At 43.3% G+C, this 20,028-nt stretch overlaps 2 protein-coding genes across 2 annotated transcripts; both read right to left on the reverse strand.

The window, feature by feature from the left end:
- Positions 1 to 2,778: 2,778 nt before the first annotated feature.
- On the reverse strand, positions 2,779 to 10,101 carry LOC138635440 (carboxypeptidase Z-like). The gene is made up of 11 exons (XM_069722906.1): positions 10,006 to 10,101; positions 9,548 to 9,577; positions 8,664 to 9,038; positions 7,250 to 7,477; positions 6,944 to 7,168; positions 6,040 to 6,203; positions 5,737 to 5,895; positions 4,524 to 4,659; positions 4,194 to 4,333; positions 3,926 to 4,025; positions 2,779 to 3,341 (listed from the first exon to the last, which is right to left on the reverse strand). The coding sequence occupies exons 1-11, from the start codon at positions 10,076 to 10,078 to the stop codon at positions 2,983 to 2,985; spliced, it is 1,989 nt and encodes a 662-aa protein (XP_069579007.1). The 5' UTR covers positions 10,079 to 10,101; the 3' UTR covers positions 2,779 to 2,982.
- Positions 10,102 to 16,085: 5,984 nt separating this feature from the next.
- On the reverse strand, positions 16,086 to 19,970 carry LOC138635437 (G-protein coupled receptor 26-like). The gene is made up of 3 exons (XM_069722902.1): positions 18,547 to 19,970; positions 18,328 to 18,441; positions 16,086 to 16,419 (listed from the first exon to the last, which is right to left on the reverse strand). The coding sequence occupies exons 1-3, from the start codon at positions 19,215 to 19,217 to the stop codon at positions 16,182 to 16,184; spliced, it is 1,023 nt and encodes a 340-aa protein (XP_069579003.1). The 5' UTR covers positions 19,218 to 19,970; the 3' UTR covers positions 16,086 to 16,181.
- Between the last annotated feature and the right edge of the window lie 58 nt (positions 19,971 to 20,028).

Here is a 20,028-nt window from a genome sequence, read left to right on the forward strand (position 1 = left end):
AATTGGTGACCCGGCACCCCACCTGACATGGGCAGCTCGAGGAACGGGTCCCAGGAAAGCAAACAGGCTCAGTCCGGCGTTGGTTTGGTTCAGACCTCAGCGTCAGTCAGTCAGTCCATTCTGTGGTTTCTAAAATTCCTCAAATATATGGTACATTTGTGGAGCAATGGATATCGTCATATGACAGCTGACATATATGCCAAAGTGGAACTAAAATGTCTAAACCTTCTCCTGAAAACTCAGAAAGAAAATCCAGCTGAACTGAGTATGTGACTTAGATCGTAACCTATAAGGAAATTTGTAAGCATTGAATAAAAGCAATACAATGAAACAGGTTAAGAGGGGAAAAAAAGAGCAAAGCGAGAGGGAATTTGTGAAATATTTCACTACATTTCAAATTCAAACTTTGTTTTAAGCCAGCCAGCTGGACTTTTAGCCCTTCCAGTTCCTCCTTACTGCTGCACAGCGTGTCTCATGTCCTGTTGTCCTCAAGGTTCACTACTGTCACAGAAAGTGTAAAATAATGGGTGCTCAAAACATAAAGAAGAACATCTATCCTTGATAATATAAGTGACACGCCCTCCTACAGTACGTATACTACAGCTAGTTACTGAATTCAATTGTCACTTGAATTTCCCACTGACATCATCAAATTTACCTGCAGCACACTCACCCGTAAAGCAACTGCAGCTCGGTCAAGCTCGGAAGTTCATTCTTAAACCTATTCGAAGGTCTAAATTATTCATGAGCTAGCAGCCTTATCTTAAACACACCTGCCATCACCTGACCAATCACATTCCTAGGTCACGTGACAACAAACTATCATGGATACGGTGTCACTCGGCAGGCAGCCTTTCTTCCAGATACGGTTGCGGCTACATTTGTAGTATTACTGTAAAGTCGATGCTGCCCTGCCATGATAACACAGATTCCCAGGCACTGCACAGCACCTACTGAATTCCAGTATTGGAGACATCCTGCATGTACCTGCAGGGGTTTCTGATGCCATCTGCCCGTCTGCTGAGAGCCCTCCGGAGAGCTGTGTGATGCTGCGGTATTTCCCTCCTCCACTGTGGATGGAGGTCTCTCCTCTGCTTGTTTGGCTGACTGCGTTTGGTGCCAGATATGTTTGTGTTTTGTAAATCCTCTGAGAAGCCTGTTTTTATTTTTTCACTGACTTGTCATGGGTCAAGTAAGCAGACTTCCCTCTATGATTCGGTAATACGAGCTTTATCTGGTGGTAATTTGCTTTTCCCATGCTTCTTCTATGACCTTATAATCGAATTCTGAAAAGCTGTTTCGTTTATAGTATTTGGGACTTCGCTGGAGCCCAGGGCTGACAATGCTCTCGCACGCTTCGCTGTGTTTTGTACTACTTCTCATTGTGGGGAGCTACTGTCCTTTTGTTTTGTTTTCTCTCTATGAATCTGTGTTATTTGCTCTTTATCGTTTTCCCTCTTCATTCTTATAGTTTTGACGCTATCAAGCAGCTGAGTTCACTTTCATTCTCATCTTCTTACTCATTCCTCCATTACCTCACATTTCTTGCTCCTCACACACTTGTTTTGACTTGTTTAGTGCTAGCACTCCTGCTTCTTTCAATAAAGTCAAAAAGCCTTAAATATCCTTGTTAACTTCTTTCCTCATTAATCTGTTTTGGATTTAATGGTTTTAAGACTCTAATTTATCATAAAAAGCCTGAAGTCACAGAATATTAGTTTAGCGCCTCCATAAAATTGTTTGCAGGAAAGGTACATAAACAGAAATTGTTTTTTTAGTTTACAAAACACTCCTCTCAGGTGTGTGGAAGTTGGACCTGTAAGACACTTTATACACCGACTGTAGCTTTAATGACTTTTCTGGATTAATCAAGTCGTGAATAAACTCTGAAGTAACGTCTGTCAAGTGCAAGCTCTGCTTGCTTTAAAGAGAGTTTAGATCAGTAGTTCCCAACCTGAGGGTCAGGGTCCCTCCAGGAGGTCACGAGATGAAGGTGAGAGGTCGCAACACAATTAACAGGGCAAGCTTGAATATATTTTCAGACATTTTCTCTTTTTTTTCCGTGGTGAAAAGGATGATTTAACCTCTTCAAGAAAAAGTAAAAGTATTATCAGAGCCGGGCAACCACTACTTTTAGCTCACAGTGTATGTCACATGTAGTGAGGGTTGCTTCATTGGGGTCATACAGTAAAAAAAGACTGGACAGCATAGGTAACATGAACATTTTTGGGATCATTTTAAAGCAGTTTTTAAGATGTAAAAGTAAAAAGTTACTGGCTGATCTGACTTTTGCTGCATTCTGCAACTACTGTCCTGCATTAAATGTTATTTGTTGCAATGCGTAAGCTATCCTTTATAATTTCCATTAATAATCAGTAAAATAACAAATTATCATAAACCACTCTCTTGTAATTTAATTATTTAAGAAGCAGCAGGGAGGCAAAGTTTTTGCCTCAGACCTCAACTTTGATTCACTAATGAGAGAAATACATGCAAAGCAATTACACCTCCTGCACAGATGCATTTCTCCTAATTTTACTAATTGCACTCAGTTTGGAGGAAAAATGGGACTCCTTGGTTTGGGGTAACTTGGGCCAGAAGTTGATTCAGCCTGCCTCCTAGTGGCCATCTGGTCTCATTTCCTACTAAAAAAAACCTTTGGAATCGAACCGAGCCTGCAGATGGGCAGAGGTGAGGAGACACATTGTGACTTTACTGTGTACACGAGTTATTTTCTTGACACAACACATTTGTATGTCTGCTATAAAACTACAAATATAAGTCTGAACAAAATTTTATTCAATCAGTCAATTCATGGCCATTAATTGAAGTTATGTGACTGTCAAGGCAAAAGCTTGTAGACATTTCGTTATATAAGGGGTATCGGCGATATAAAAAAAAAAGCAGCAAAAATCGTTGCGTGATAGCTCGGTTTCTGTGTACACTGTGCAAAAATAAACTGATGCGCTCCTTATTAAAGCTCTAATAGTGTTTGAGCAGCCAGGTGGGCGCCGGTTCACCGGGCAAGACAAAGTAGTTCCACCACCAGGGCTTCTCTCGTCTCTCCTCGCGGTTCTGGCTCACATCCGCCATCAGGATGTAGCGCTCGTACTGGTTGTTGGGGTCAAACCGGTCGTAGGTGCTCATGGACGGGAGGGTGTCGTCCTCTTCCTGCATGCCAGCGTCCGGAAGAGCTTTCTGCAGCACAAAGTCCACCCGGCCCGCCGTGTGCATGCGAGGGGGCAGCTGGACTTTCTTCATGGCTCTGGCGTAGCCCGGGGCCGAGGCGGAAACGATGTGGATGCCGGGGGTGAGGAGGCGCCAGTAGTCTCCGTTTTCAGCTGGGCAGGGAGGGAAAGGCTGAATGTTTGGACTTGTGATTTATCCCTGAGTAGGAATGGGTTTATTTGTAAAGGCACTCTGCTAACTGTACTAATGAGATGGGAGTAGAAAGATATCCCAGGAACCAAGGGTCCAATGCAACAGGCTTGTCACAAACGATTGCACCACACAATATATTTCTTGATTAAATGGGTTGAAATGACTGAGGTGAAACAGGCACCTCCAGTCGGATACATTAAACCTTTTAGAAAGATTAAGGTTCATGTCAGAAACGGGTCATTACAATACCTCTTGTGATGAAAAATTATACTGAGTTGCATTGTGGGAAATGTGCAGTAGGGTGCTGTGTTTTTGGTTGACTCGTAGTGGGACTCAAAATTACGATATTTCAGCCTTTTCGCCTCTTTTATGACCAATATATTGCAAGTCCCCTGACTTTGTTGTTGCAGTGTGACGGTAAATAGTTCGAGTAACTGAAATAAATGTTGGCCACAGAGATCTTGGAAAAACGACTATGAAATAAAGCCCTTGTCATACCTAAACGTGTCCGTGAATAATGGTGCATCTTGCTGATGGTCCTCACCTGTGGTAACGTCATGACGGATCCCTCTGACTGATACCGAGGCACCTTTTATTCGATTTCCCTCCTCATCTGTTACGATGCCTTTAATACCTCGATGGGCCTGAGGGAGACAAGAAAGTAATTCATAAATAAATCACGAAATAAATAATAATAGAGAGCGTTAACCAGACCGGCGTTCGTTCATCTCACTTGGTGTTCGGTATAATTTCATGTACCGAAATGTCAGATCACCAAAAAGAACACAAGAAAGCTGCTGAATGTGCCTTACTGCCTCCACAAATGCGATTAAAGCTTCGTGGTTTTCGTGCCAGGTCATCGGCAGCTCCTCTTCAGGGGGGAATTTGTCGCAACCCAGCTCCACGGTCACCTCGAAGCAGTTGGTGTGAAGGTAGTTGAAGTCCTGCATACCTGAGCAGAGACAAAGACAAAACACAAGTTGCTGACCTTTCCGTTCCACCTCTGCCGAGTCAGTCTGGATCGTAACTGGTCCTACAGCGACCTCTAGTGGCTCCAGCTAACATTTCACCGCCACCTTTCAGTCAGATTGTCATTGAAACTTTCAAGGAATGCTGTTTTCATTTTGTTTTTTTCAGCTCACTGCCTGCCAAGCTGGACCACTGCGCTCCATTAATGATCCCTTTCCGGCTGTGAGGACGAGATGATCCGCACCGAGCGCTTTCTCTGGACATGGTATCGTGGGCGTTTGCGTAGGTTTCTGCAAGAAGTTTGAAAACCTGCAAAATAAAACCCCGCTGCGTTACTTTCCCCTTTTGTCCAATACAGATCGGAAAATGATTACAGGTCAGATGCTTAAAGGGTTTTGAGACAGAAGTTTAAAGGAGATAAATGAAACAGAAAACCAGGCTAAATACTTCTAGTCTGCTCTTCAGCTGCAGATATTGATACCCGTGATTTGTCCTACTTTTTGTCCCCATCTGTTTTCTGTTGTGAGTCATTGTTTCCTCTCCTGCCTCAATGACCCATTCATATTTTCTATGGGTGCATAATGTGAATTTACTTTAATATTACGCCTCACTGTGATTTGTCACTCACAGTTCCAGTGCAGTTATGCAGTCCCATCACTCTACATCAGTTGACTAATTAGCATAAAGATTTTACACCTTGTATTGTTTATATAAAATGGCGCACAAAGTTTTCAAAAATGTTCACAATTGAGGGCGCAGAGAAAATAAATATGATTTTACGTGTGCGAATTTGCCAAGACGTGATCGAACTTTGGAACATTTGTGATGACGATGATCTGAATTATTTCTATAGTTTCATAACGGCTTCTGTTGCTTTTACAGCTCAGCCTTTGACAGCAAAAAAAACACCAACCCAATTCATCTGTCTTCATTATCTGCTGTACAACCATTCATAATGATGAGTTTCATAAGCCTATAAGTTACTATACATCTACTCTACGACGTCCCCGGTTGTCCCTCTTTCAGCGTTCCTCTTTCTGTGCCGTTCTCACATGTACTGATGACACGTTAACGGTCGAACCTATATTTCGTCGTTGTTTGCAGCTATGGTTTTGGATCATTTTCTTGTGAAGCCTTTGTCGATTATTCATGTGACAACTTTTCCCCGGTTTCCAAATGTTATCATATTCCACAAGACTTTCAGTCCACGCGTCATACACGTGGTCACACGTGTCCTATGTGGAAAAGCTCTTCCTACTGTGCAACGGAAAGCAAGGTTTCCTTTTTCATGGTGTGTTTTGTGGATTCAGCGCATCCTTCACTGGAGAGAAGTGACACCTCAGTCGATATCCTTTCAGCGGTGTGTTTCGAGGAGCCCGTGTTCACCTTTTCGTCCGGCGTTGGGGAGAACATGTTGCGTTCCAGCGGGTGTTTGGACAGATCGTAAGGGTACGACACCACCAGGTCTCCGCCGTGGAAGTTAGCGGAGAGCACGAACGGGACGGAGCGGACCCACTTCATGACGGCATACGTCTCCGGGGCAACCTGGGTGACAGCGTGAAGACTTATCGACTCGCTGAATTAGAGGTTTATTCATTCCGAAGTTGCATAAAGATTCAGCAGCAGCGTCACCTATCGGGCCACAAAATATCTTTGACTGACACGTATGGAGAAGGATTCATACTGTACCTTACCAAACCAGTAATGATCTGGGATTGGGACGTGGTCGGTGCGATGGCCCTTCTGTCTGCGGCGGCCGTAAACGATGGACGTCAGATCGGGGAAGTTTCTGTTCAGGTCGATGTTCTGGGCGTTGTTTCGGCCGATGTTCCAAGAATCATATCTGGGACCCTGTTACGTTTTTGTTTTTATAAATATATGTGATATAAATATCAAAGAAGTGTTTTTGAAAATTAGACAGGGACAAATATCACTCATGGATTTTTATATTTCAGCAGTGTGATGCACTCAGTGATTGCAAGACATTTCCGGTGGTTTTAAGGCTTATAAATTTTTTTTTTAAAAACACTAGAAATCTGAAGTGTATGAAAAGTGTATCGGGAGAGTAGCACAGGTTAACTTAAACTAAACCTACCTTGTAATTCAGACTTTCTGTTGGTGTGTTTATTTACAACGTTTCAGTCTACATGTCAATCATCAGATATCTGCACAAGTATCACAGCAGTTTCTGACATGTATCTATGTTCTGGTGAAAGCGTTGATACGATCGCTTCCTTCTTTACGTACGTCGTATATACGTGTTGGTTAAAATATCCTCTGCTGTATTCAACTTTTGCCTCTTGACAATCAATAACGCACAAGTAAAACATACACATTATTCTGGATAGAAACAAATCCACCAACAGCTCAAAACCCCCGAATTAAAAAATTGAAAGTAATTTTCTAAAAACAGATCAGAGTTCTATACATTCCGTAACGTGTTTAAATGCATGTTTTGTGTTGGAAACGCTCTGAACTCTAAAACTGAAACTCTTCAAATAGCTTCACGCACTGTTTAACTGTAACATTTAACAGGTAAGTGTGGGTGAATCAAACGGTGCGGCGATGACTGAGTGTAAATGTGGAGAACTCCCCTCTTCATCGTCGCTGTTGTCGTTGACCCCAGACACGGCCAGCTCGTACCCGTCCGGGTTCATGGAGGGCAGGATGTGGATGCGGGTGGTGTTGATGAGCGTCTGGATGCGCTCGTCCCCCAGCAGATACTCCGAGCACAAGTACTGAGCGAGGTAGACGAGCAGCTGGCGGCCCACGACTTCATTTCCGTGCATGTTGCCGACGTACTTTATCTCCGGCTCGACTGCGGAGGGTTCGTATTTAACTTTTAACCACAGCAGAAAGGGATGGCGAGTTTACAGAGAGGCCGATGAGACGTACTCACGCAGCTCATGTTCCCCGGGGTTGTTGGAGAACTCGATCACCAGCAGCTCCCTGCCCTCCAGACTGCGCCCGATGCTGTAGGTTCTGGCTATGTCGGCGCATCGATCCGCGGTCTTCTTCAAGATGCTGATCATCTGAGCGTTGGAGTGGTAGGTGAACTGCATCGTGGTCGCCGATTCCTGAGGAGGAAGCATTTCCAAGGTGGCATCGGCCTCTTCTTCCTGCCCTGCTGGGAAGAAAAACATTTCATCTCGTCAGTTTTCACCGACGCGTGTTTCGTGTGTGTCGCTAGAAACTGAATTTGACTCATTTCTATTTGAATTTTTAATTGATTGACGATTCGACTTGAATAATTGAACTGAAAAAGTGAATCTGAGTAACATATTTGAAATGGATTTTGTTTAGTTTGGACCTGAATTTCAGTAAACTTGAAAGTGAATGTTTTATTATGAAATTGCATAAATTTGATCCTCACAGAAAATCCAGCTTTCTGTGGGCTCCACATTCAGTTCTCAGGATTCAAATTCAGGCCTTGAAATCCAATTTTCAGTTTGTATGTCAAACATCGACATGTTCATGTCTCCGTGAAATAATTAAAGCTGTGGATGTATTAGCAGGTGATGCATTCAAAAGGACAAATGATGGCACATACAATAATATTTCCGTCACAGGGACCAAACCAGTACTTTTATTTTAATAATATAACTACATTTTGGCACCAATACTTCTGTACTTTTACTTAGGTAGGATTTTTCATGCAGGACTTTTACTTGTAATTGTAATAATCTGCACACTTCTTCCACCTCTGCACAAATGCTAAAACAGCATGACAACACGCTGAAAAGCCTGCGCATAGGTTCCCGCTGTTCACGCACTCATCTGGTTCACACATGATGCTGTTGTGAGTGGCAGCACACTATCCCTTTTTTTTTTTTTTTTTTTTTTAATCTTTAGAAACCTGTTTTTCATTTGAAATAATTTACAACCGTGGGTTTTTTTTTTACAAAATACCGTCCGGAAATGTTTGCCTTTCTGCGGTGCATTCAGGGGCCTGTTTATAAAGCTGGGCTGCTCATGAAAACACAGGAAAACAGCCCAAAGGACCGAGGTTTTTTTTACGTGTGGGGAAATCAGGCGTTCCAGTTTTTGAGGTGAGCCACATGAGCCCGTGTTAACCAGATGCTTTCAGCAAAATATGTTCTTAAGGAAAACAACTGCTGGATTGAAACCCAAAGAACAACATGTGTGTGTGTGTGTGTGTGTGTGTGTGTGTGTGTGTGTGTGTGTGTGTGTGTGTGTGTGTGTGTGTGTGTGTGTGTGTGTGTGTGTGTGCGTGTGTGTGTGTGTGTGTCTCTTTTTGGGTGGACAAACCAAAGGTCAGTTCAGGTCCCAGTGTTCATGACCTTGTGTCTCACCTCTGAGGCCCTCCAGGGGGTCGTGGCATCCCTCCTCCTCACTGACAAAGAAGCGATCGCAGTCCAGGAAGTAGGGCCAGGCCATGTCGATCCCCTCGAAGGCGTGGCTGCATTTCGCGCGCACGGCCTCGCAGGCGCTGCGACAGGGCTTCAGCACCTTCGCCCCCTCGCAGCGCGGGGCCAACACCGAGCAGCCCAGCATGCGGATCTCGGGGTTGCACTCTCCGCCGAGCAGGGATTCGACCACGCTCACGAGGAGGTACTCGGCGCCGGCCTCGGCATCCTCGCGGGCCTTGTGTCCGAGGAGGTTCGGGAACATGGTCTGAGAGTAGGCCATGTCGTCGCAGTAGGACAGCAACAAATCTGTGCATTTGGCTGAGGTGGAAATGAAGAGGATTGTTCAGATTGATCAGCAGAAATGTGAGACGCTATTATTTTTGAGACGCGCATCTCCATCTGTCCCAGCACTTAATCACGAGCTTCGCCGCGCCGTCATCAATCATCGAAGTCCTAAATATTTCTTTTGTCTCTGGAAATTAGAATGTGAATATTTCATGCTGCCATCGATCATCTAAAAATACTCAATGGTTTTATGGCTTTTGGGCCTGAGTCCATTTAGATATGCCCAGTGTGATTTATGAGCTCATCCTGTTTGTTTTCATAAAGACTCGAATCAGAAACACAGAACTGTGCCGAGCTGTTTGTCTGATGTCACAGGCACTAAAGATTGATTAATACAAAAAAAAGACAAGAAATTAAAGGCTACCGTTTACAAATTGAACAGTCCAGAGATGTGATCGACATCCAGACACCAGTTGGAGTGTGTTAAAGGCAAACTGGATGACCGAGGACACTTTTCTTCCTTCAAGCCGGAGGGTACTTACGTTTTTCTTCCACTGCTGGCTTGCACAGTCCTGAAAGACACATCAGAGTGTCATTAGCTGACACTAGATGGCAGAGTGGTTTCTGTAAAATGCCTTAATGTGGCCTACAAACTCCTCAACATCAACTTCTTGTCTGGCTTTCAGTGGCTCTCTAAAACGCCTGTCAGTCTGCAAAGTATCATCAGAGGATTTACACGTTTTACGTGATTATGAATCCATTTAAAACTATGCTTTCATCTAGAACATTAGCTACAGGTCACTATTATAGTCATTGTGTTGCTGTACGTTTCTAAAAGTTACACACAAGCATTTCCCAGAAGTTTCCCTGCGTCGAAGTGACTTCCTGAGTCGTGAATAGTCCACAGTCTGCACGTGAAAAGATGCCATGTCCAAATTTCTGCGGCGGGTCCAGATGCAAACGTGAAGTCTGTAAACGCACAAACGTGAGAAAAGTTTACCTCGAAATCCCGGATCGCATCGCGGAGGAGCACAAGACACGAGGAGCAGCGGGAGCAGCAAGATCTGCAGCATGCTGCTCGTTGTCAGACACTTCTGATCCGCTTCGATGTGGCACCTCACACACGCAGCCAGAGGGTGTGTGCGTGTGTGTGTGTGTGTGTGTGTGTGTGTGTGTGTGTGTGTGTGTGTGTGTGTGTGTGTGTGTGTGTGTGTGTGTGTGTGTGTGTGTGTGTGAATTCCCCCAAGTCTGCAGAAATTGCCTCTGAAGTTTCCTGTGAGCGAGTTTATTACAAACATTACGGCCCAACTATCGAGTTACAGAGGAAATGGCTGTGAGGTGAAGTGAGGATATGAACATGGAAACAGGAGCGCAGGTTTTTATGGATGTGGCGCAAATTTCCGGATATTTAAAGCTTCTTCGAGTCAGTCATATTTTGCTGCGTCCCTCATTTTGGATTTTACTCGTTGACTGTTTTAGCCTACTTAAGGTCAAAGGATCCCTTTGATTATAATTAGCTTCGCATAAAATCCTCATTTAGCAGAAGAACAACAATAAATTACAGTCTGTGAAAGTGCTTGTTTACTATTTACTATAGTACTATTTACTATTACTATATAATAGTAAATTATATATTTTACGATTAATGGTAAAATCAGCTGTTGTCATTAAAGTGGCTACCCAACGACAAATGATGAAATATATTTTGTTTTGTTTTTTGTTGCCCATAATGTTGTTCTTAAAGGTGGAATAACATCCTCTATAAAACTTTCTAAAACTCACCACTTGACTCAAAGACATTTTTGGTGATGAAACTTTATAATTAAAGGACTAAAGGAACATCTTCTGAAGTTAACCCCAGACTATTTTTTTTTTTTTTTTTTTTTTTTACTTTGCTGCTTTCTATCTTCGAGCCCAAAAAAAAAAAAAAAAAAAATCCAGTTTAAAACAAAAGAGAGGAAGCTCGAGTGCAGATGAGGAGTTGGAAGAACTGGCCACACATCCTCACCGGCTGGCTGTGACGGACTCAGACACCTGTCAATCAAGCAAGCACAACCTATAAGCCTTAAATTAGCCCTAATAGAACAATTGTTCTGAAAATGACTGCCAAGACAGTCTCGAGAGAGAGAGAGTTCAAAACCTTTGACTATCTCACAAAGAGACTTAATCTGCTTCAAGACTGAGTCAAGGTGATTGACACGCAACCTCATTTATGTTTTGTACACATCAGCTAAACAGCTTCACCTTTTACTGGTATGTTGGTCAAACACACACACACACACACAAAACATAAATCCTGGCTATTATCACACAGGGAAAATGTCATCATGGCTACATAAATTTTCCAAGTGAGCATGTCTTACTTATTCAACTAATTATAGGGTCCTCTCGTCTTGGAGCTGAGCTGATCTTAATTAGCATAATGAGAAGGCTGATTATTCATCATGCAGGCAGCGAGGCAGGCAGGAAGGCGGAGGACAATGTGGAGTTAAAGTAAAAATACTACTGTATCCTTCCGCTGTTTCAGGAATATTAATTAGATCTTTAACATGGTCATGTATTATGCAAATTATTGCGTGGCCCAGAAGCTGACTGCAAATGAAGCATTATAGGAGAGATGACCCGAAAACATGCACGTATACTTGTACAATTAGGGATTTTTATGGAATATCTGTGGAGGAGTTGTGTGGGCGAGTCTGAGTCAATGTTTGAAACTATCTACAGTTTATTGTGATAGATGAGCACAGGGCTGTAAAAGCTCGTATTTGAGTTAACATGACTTGGATGTATTGTATTCGGAGACAGCTTAATATTTTCAATTAAATAAATGCCAGGTCGTGATCTATTGCCTGATGAGGCAACAGAATGATTATTGAGCCTAAAACTTTAGCATTTGCAGAAAATATGAACTGAACGAGCTGGATGTCAGTGGTGACATTTCTCAGAAAAATCCCAAGGAGAAGGAGCAGCAGCGAGTAAACAGTTTTGTCCAAGCAAAGAATGAAACAAACAATGACTACAGGCGATGAATTTTTAACTTCAAATCCAAATAAAAAAGAAACAAGGTCCCGCACACAACATTGTTTGGTTCTCTGGGAAAAGAAGTCCAGCTGTAATTACCGCTTATCGCCACAAGGGCCCCCAAAGACAATAAAACAGGGATCTTCAAGATTGTTCCTTTAATTTCTCATCTGAATGAATCAGTCTGAAACTACACTTGTCTGTCAGAGGAGTCGTGTGTAAATAGTGATAGAGAAAGTCTATTTTCAAAAAGAGGGTTGAGGCTCTTTAAACCGACTCGGTCGATTCAGTCCCTTTAAACTTGAGCAGCTGCGACATATATTTTGTTATGCATACATTTTCCATGTGAGCGGTTTTAATTACCAGTTTCTCCTTTATCAGCTTCTGATGATTGGGGTTAATTAAGATGTGTTGAAATAGCCCAGCTCTGGCATCAGTACAACCTCGAGCTGTTTTTAACACAAACGGCTCGAATTCAGAGGCGCTGGTGTTCAAGTGAGCGATATAAAAACGGAGATTCCTTCGCTTAAGGCGCCAAATAATTACCATTGGTCTGTTTTCACGACTGAAATGAAGCCAGAGTCATTACTGACTTAGAATAAACTAATCGACCAAAATGATCTTTGACCCGTCTCTTTAATGACACTTATAATTCTGCTGCGACAGGCGTTCTTGATGCGACTCCATAGTCGTTAGTTATGTTACATATCATCTATGATATAATTAAGGCCACAAAGTAGATTAATGCAACACAGTGTGATGCAAAGACAGGTTTGAAACTGGTGGTGAATTATGTCACCTTTTTAACTATTTCCAAATTTAACTTATCCAACTTAGTCCAAGTTAGTGTCCAAGACTTTTATCTCTACTGGTTGAATCTAATTTACAAACTCACAAATTAAACCCTGAAATGAAATATGATGTGATTTAGCAATCCAGTAAAATGGCAAAGCGTGAAATTGACACGCCGGTCCGCCACAGCAAAATGTGAAATAGCCACACTTTGGCACTCATAGCAGTTGGATGTTTTAGAAAGCGTGAAACTTACATACGTGTAAATGTCAGGTGACACGGGATCGTGTGACCAAGCTCCCGCAACAGAGGCAATAAAGGACTTCTTTTTCTTTCTTTTTTTTGCAGTAGTAGGAGGAAGGAGGGGTGGCTTGGTGGCAATAGTCACCGACTACCAATGCGGGACAATAAGGTTTCAATGCAAATTCAAAGACATTACTGTGAAAACATTAATATTTTTAATAGCTTTATAATTGACAGTTTTTATTGCACATATACCACTAACAGCTAATCACACTGCCAAAGAACAGCAAGTGGCTCACAGGAGGAATGTGAGTAAGATACATCCAAATCAACGGGTTTCTCATAATAAAAGGAGCCGTTCTGGTTAAAGTGTGGAACAGCTGGAAAGAAGTCACCTATTCAAATCTGGCACAAACACAAAAACAGTGTGTTTTAAAGCACTTTGAAACCATTCCTATGCTACATCACGTTGCTCCATTGTTTATCTACACAAAAAAAAAAGGTTGTTCCTGTACAGTGCAAAATATATAATAACGTTGTGTAAATATCCATAGAAACATTTTTCTCCAGTAAACTGCCGAAACAAAACACAGTTGTACAAATTCAGTTCAAAGTGGGCTATTTAGTACATTCAGTTACAAACTCACACTTTAAATGGTTAGTCCAGTGTACGCTTCAGTTTCTTATTGTCAACAAAACCCATGAAAAGACCAAAAAAACTAATTCTGAGATGAACAAATAGCGTTTGTGTTAGTGTCTTAATTCATTTACCTTCATTTATTCATCAATCTCACCCAACAATTAGTTCTATTTGGAAAATTGGTGCTGTTATCATGTTATACTGTAATATTACTGAAGTTCCCACAACAGTTTATGTATATTTTATCATTACTCATCATAATTATTTCTGTAAATCCTTGAATAGAGTTCCAAGGTTTAAAATGTGCTCTTAAGGGAACTCGGGTAAAGAAATTTAGGATCCACATTGTTTCTTTTTTAAGTCAAATGCCATGAAGTCAAAACAAGCTTTTGATATTGTGATCTCAATGTTTCGCATCTTCCCCGTCTCCTGTTGTCGTGAGTAAATTGGTTTAATCCGCAGGAGAGCTGCATTTGATTAAATAAAAACTGTCACAACAAAGATGCTTTGCAGACTTAAGTGGCCTCTACACCTGCTATTCCTTCAGACGAATTTACATGTGGGTGTCTCTTATTATCAGTTTGTACCAAAACTGTTAAAAACGCATCACTGTGGCATCGGATGGTCTGTTTCTTCATGGACGCGGGCATTGTAGTTTATTTTCAGACAAAACGTATCCCACACATTTCTGCCTTCAGTAGTCTCCCTTGCACACAATGTGTATTAGTCTAAAAATAGACCACCAGAAATGCACATTTACCGCTGCAATAAAGGACACTGCCCAGCTCTTTTTTATGAAAATGAGTAAAGATACTTGTGACAAGTTTTACCACACTAAGTAGTTCCCGGTGGCAGAATGGCGAAGACACAACGTTCCCAGTTGGATTCTGGGTCGGTGTGACAGACCCAAATTCACTGTATTAATATACGAGTCTGGACACACTCCGTTGAGGGTCGTTTCCAGTCGTTGCATCTTAATGGGCGTAGACCTCAGGTTCATTTTAAAACTATTGGAGCAGCCTTTAACCAATCAATATAGACCGCCATATGACGAATGTATTGTGCTGTAACAACAGAGACCCTCCTTCAATGTGAGAAGAGTACAACACTAGAAGGAGCGTCGTTCTTGCTCCCGAGTCGGTTCTTAGATATTTGCTGGCGTTGCTGCAACGGTTCACATCGCTTCTTGGGTCTGCCACCGTCACTACTGTTGAAACTACGTTTCAAAATAAAGGCCCGAGTTCACTGTCACCGCACTTAGCGACCCCTACTGGTCACTGATTGGTCCGCCCTTCGGTGTGGCTGAGCAAACCTTCGAGCTAACAGGGTTCCCAGACTGTAATCACACCAAAAAAAACTGAAGCTGAGAGTAATAGTCAGGCGGAGCGAAGCTCTTGTTTGGAGATTAGCCTGATTAGCCACAAATCGATCTCTTGTATCTGCTCTCAGTCGGACTACTATCACTCAGATAAAGGTACAAAAACATAAATAGACACACCGGGGAAGATGATAAATAGTGAGAGATGGACTAACACATTGTACTTTCTTGACTTTCCATGGATCTCGTTGACAGTCACGAATATATCTCCTATCACCAGACTTATCCTTTAATATTAAGGTGTAAATGTTACTTGCCTTTGGCTCCTGAAACTAGAGTAACTCTGAGAGAATTAGACAAAGTGCATCGATATTCAGTGACTGACATGACACCGCAAAGTAGTCTAACACCGTCAACACAGAACATGGCAATAATGTGCAGCAGCGGAGTCTCCACATCTAAAAGTACATCCATCTCACTGAAGTTACGTCTGTCCAGGAGCAGACACAACACCGTCCTCCCTTCGTTTCACGGCTGCGCTCTGCCAGCCCGCCGAGAGCGTCTGCGTCCGACTCTGCGATGTTTCCGGGTCAGAACATGTGGTTCTACCAACAATAATTATAAAGCGGTTGGTACAGTACGAAAGGCCACTTTTTACATGTCTCTCAAAAGGGAGGAAGGGGCCCGTCTCCGGCTGTGCGGTCGTTGAGCTCGACATTAATTTGTACCCATGAGTTATTCTGTGAAATGGATTGGTTTGATCTGTGTGTGGTTTGTGTGGTTTTGCCGTCGCCGATTAATCACAGATCCCTTTGTTTACCGATACCGTGCGAGGCCCAACATCTCCGCATTGTCTCGTCGCTTCCTATCCGTCTTCCCCGATGTCTCTACTTCATCTCTCCACCCGTCCATCCTCCCCCTCATTACCGTCTTTTCATTCTCCTCCACCCAACGTCTTCCTTATTTTTTTGCTCTTTCTTCGCCCTCCACCCACGGTCGGTGGCCTCTTTCTACTCTCCCTTCCCGTCCCTAACAATATCCTGTCCTCCCTCTCCCTCTCCCTCTCCCTCCCTCTCCCTCCTCCGCCCACCTTCTTCCAAGAGGCAACCTTTATTTTTGGCCTGTGCTGTAGTGTGTATCTGTCATGTCCGTGCATTTGCCATTAGCTGATCCTCTGGAGACAGTAGTCGTTCTCGGTGTCTAAAGAGCTGTTATGGCCAGACGAAGGGTACAGGTCACGGCGGAGCAGCCTGTTGACGACGGTAACCAGGACTTTCTTGTACTGCTGACGTAGGAGGGAGTAGGCAAAGGGGTCGGAAGCAGCCTTGCTGTATGTTAGGCACTTACTGATGATTCCCCAGTGGCGGTTGATGCCCACAAAGGGGAGAAGCTCGGCCAACCTGAGGGGGCATCAGCAGAAACATGACTTAACAAAGTACATTTTTGTTAAGGTGCTGTTCACAGCGGCTTCCAGATGTTACTGTTGTGTAACATTTTTAAAAAGGAGTAGTTCTGAAGTCAACTTCCCTTTCTCTGTTTGACCTTATTATATATTATTAATCATAAAAACTTTTAAAGTGCATGTAGGATTTGAACATCAAAATATGAGGTTAAAAAAACTTCAACAGAAATAGTTTGTTATATGTTGGTTTTTTTTCTTTTTTGTACGTCACAATTCAGCCTTCTATCACAACACGGCATGTAATACACCCATCAGTCCACTACAGGACGCCGTGGCAGCGTCACGTTTTGCCTCGCCTAGGCGTGGAAAGTACAATCACGTACGACCAGGCTCGAACAAGGAGGTGAATGATATATTAATGTAGGGAAGAGGACGGAACAAACACAAACACAAGACTTCCACCTGGGAGACTGCTGTTTGAGTCCCTGAGTAAGGAAACTAGCTCGCATAATTTTACGTATTCAACTTACGTAATGCACGTGAAGTAACCTACATGCGGTATGTAATTTTACATATGTACAAATTTTAAATGTTCTTCTTCTTTTCCAAAACCTAACCACGTGGCTTTTGGTGCCTGAACATAAGGCAGCTTACTTTTCATTCAAAACATGATGCTGACGCAATACCCTCTAGTGGCTGATGGGTGTATTACACCCTATGGTGCGATACAAGGTTGCACCATTAAACTTTTAAAAGTTAAAAGGGCATCCAGCCTGTTTAGCTTCTGGCTTTAATCATTTTTATCGCCGTAATAGGAAAATGTGTGGCCACATAAAAATTAAATCCGATCATGGAAAACAAGAGATGTCATTTTCTAAGAAAATACACGTACAAGTTTATCGTGTTTCACTTGATGTTTTTGTCTAAGCAGGTTTTAGGCATTTCAAATATTTCAAAGAGGTAAACCAAGTCGGCACAGTAACAGGATTATGATATTAAAGGTGGTGTTGCAGTTTTTTTTCAGTGAAGGAGAGATCAGTTAAAACTTTTGCGAACAAATTTGTCCTTTTATAAATTAAATCTTACAGTTTAGCGACAGTCCCTACACACCCCAACAATTTCCATAGAGTCCCTCATGTTCTGCTAATTAAAGTGATGTTGTGGAGCAAAAAAATGAAATGGGGGCATCAGGTTACCACAGAGGCGAAGAAATATGTAAATTCACAAGTACAACAGATCAAATAAGTGTAGTAATGATGGCAATTAGATGTTTCGGTGTGTCAGCAGTCACTCGGGCAGTAGGTATTCATGGTCGGGATGTTACTCCAACCACTCTGACACTTTGCTAATGTTTCCTCCCTCCCATATCTGTGCACATACCACACATGTTCAACTGATATCATCTGTACCACATCTGCCAGACAGCAGATTTGCGGGCTACTGAAGTACTTCCTCTTTTCTCTGGGATCCACTTTCAGTTGTCTGGACTGTATCTATTGTCCTCTAAGTATTTCAGGGGAAGCAGCAGGCCAACCTCTTTCCACACAGCACAGGTGACCCGTGAGCCGTGTCATGGTTCACAGAAATGACAATTAAGATTCTGAGCATTGGGGTGTGAGCTCCGAACAAACTGTAAAGTGATTGTGCGCTTTATGAGTTAATGATGTGACAGATCTGTATTGTATCGGTCCCTACAGTATAGAGGACAACAAAGCTAATGAATCTGGATGCCGAAATAAGGTTATTTATTCATTATATTCAGGCTAAATGTGTTTTAACTGGATCTCTCACAAGGTAATTGTTTAAGATGAATTATTATACATCATTTGTTTCGTTTGTCTTTTAAGCTGTGGAGGAGTTTTGCAGTAAATTAAATTATTCATGAGTTACTCTCAGTTCGACTTACCTTGTAATTACATAAGGAGCGAAGCAGATGATAAATGAGCCGATGAAGATGCTGATCTTCTTCGTGGCTCTCTGCTTTCTCCTCTTTTGCTCCGCTAAACATCTTTGTTTCACGCTGAAAGAGCAAAGGACATTTAGACGCGTGTGCGTTTTTGCATAACACGCTGAAAGATCATTAAGAAAACATGCTCATAAATTAGGAATACATGACATGAGGTACCTGGGGTGAATATCGACCAGTAGGAACAGAGTCTGCATGGTGATAATGTCAATCCGCTTGCAGTGAAACCTGGCCACTTTCAGCACCTTTAAGTAGGTGAAACACAAGATGAGCAGGGACAGCACGAAACTCGTAGCGTGGAAAACGATAGTGAAGATTGTAAACTTAATCCTGTCGCCGCCTTCCTCGCTCGGCTGCAAGGTGCAGGACGCGTAAACGTCGCTGTAGTCGGCCCAGGAGAAGAGCAGCGCCGTCAGGGAGAAGGTGAAGGAGTGCAGCCAGGAGTAGCACACCATGATCAGCGCGTCCTTGTAGCGCATTTTAGTGGAGTAGCTGAGCGGGAAGACCACCGCTATCCAGCGGTCTATGCTGAGAGCCGCCATGCTCAGCATGGTGTTGGCAGTCAGGAAAGTCTCCAGAAAGCTCACCGTGTGGCAAATGCAATCTCCAAAAGGTTGCTGCTTCCTGATAATCCCCACCAAAGTGGCCGGCATGTTCAGAACGGTGATGAGGAGGTTGCAGAAAGACAAGTTCATGGTGAAAACACCGGGCACCTGCCGGCGTATCTCGGTGCTGTGGACGAAGCATAGCAGCACCAACAAGTTTGACAACAACGAGATGACCGCGACCACGACGATGAACAAAGCGAAAATAATTTCAGCAAAGTCCATGTCTCACTCCAGAAAGTCCACTGTCGGATAGCCCGCGCCTGTTGTCGATAATAAACACGTCGAATCAACCATGGTCACCCGTCGCTCATCTTTCCAGCAGATCCGTGAATTCATTTCGGGTCGAATCCTTGTGCGTCCGCGCGCAGCCGCCCTCTCCAACTCCGCCGAGCGCTGTCCAGCGTGCTGAAGCGAGCCGCCGCCGCCATCATCACCATCATCATCATCATCTCTCTCCTCAACGGTGCCGATTGTTTTCCTATTGACATCCGACAAGTGCGCGAGGAAAGCGTTGCAAAGTGGAGCAAGACGCGCGTGGCATGTCTCTCCGCAGCAGCCGAACAGCGTGCAAGGCGGCCCACTCAAGACCGATACAGATCTGAGAGAGGGGGGGGGGGGGGGAGCAGCAAGCCTGTTGAAATGAATGACCGTTTTACATAACACGTGAAGAAACGATGGTCGAAGCCAAAATTGCGGCAACACAAAACATCCAAACTTGCACCTTATCTGCTACGTGCTGGAATATTTGAAGATATTTCCGTCTGTTTGATTTCCCCTTGCGCAAACTTGCGCGCAAACACAAACCATTCTTCCCGCACAAGTTATTCACACGCGTGTTTCTCGTTTCTCGCGTCGTCCGCAACCATCAACGTGGATCTGGAGGCGAAGAGTTCAGAGAAACCCGGGGATGTGCTTCTGGATCATTTGGGAGACGCATCTGCCGTGGCCAAATGGCACCAGGTGCACACGCCCGCCGGAGAGGCACGAGGCAAATAGATCCTTTTCCTGAAAGGGATTATTTATAGCTCCGCGT

Source organism: Brachyistius frenatus, unplaced genomic scaffold (genome assembly GCF_029030835.1).
Source record: "Brachyistius frenatus isolate BFR_SWC_R1_liver_20210118 unplaced genomic scaffold, ASM2903083v1 Contig_308, whole genome shotgun sequence".
NCBI lineage: Eukaryota > Metazoa > Chordata > Actinopteri > Embiotocidae > Brachyistius > Brachyistius frenatus.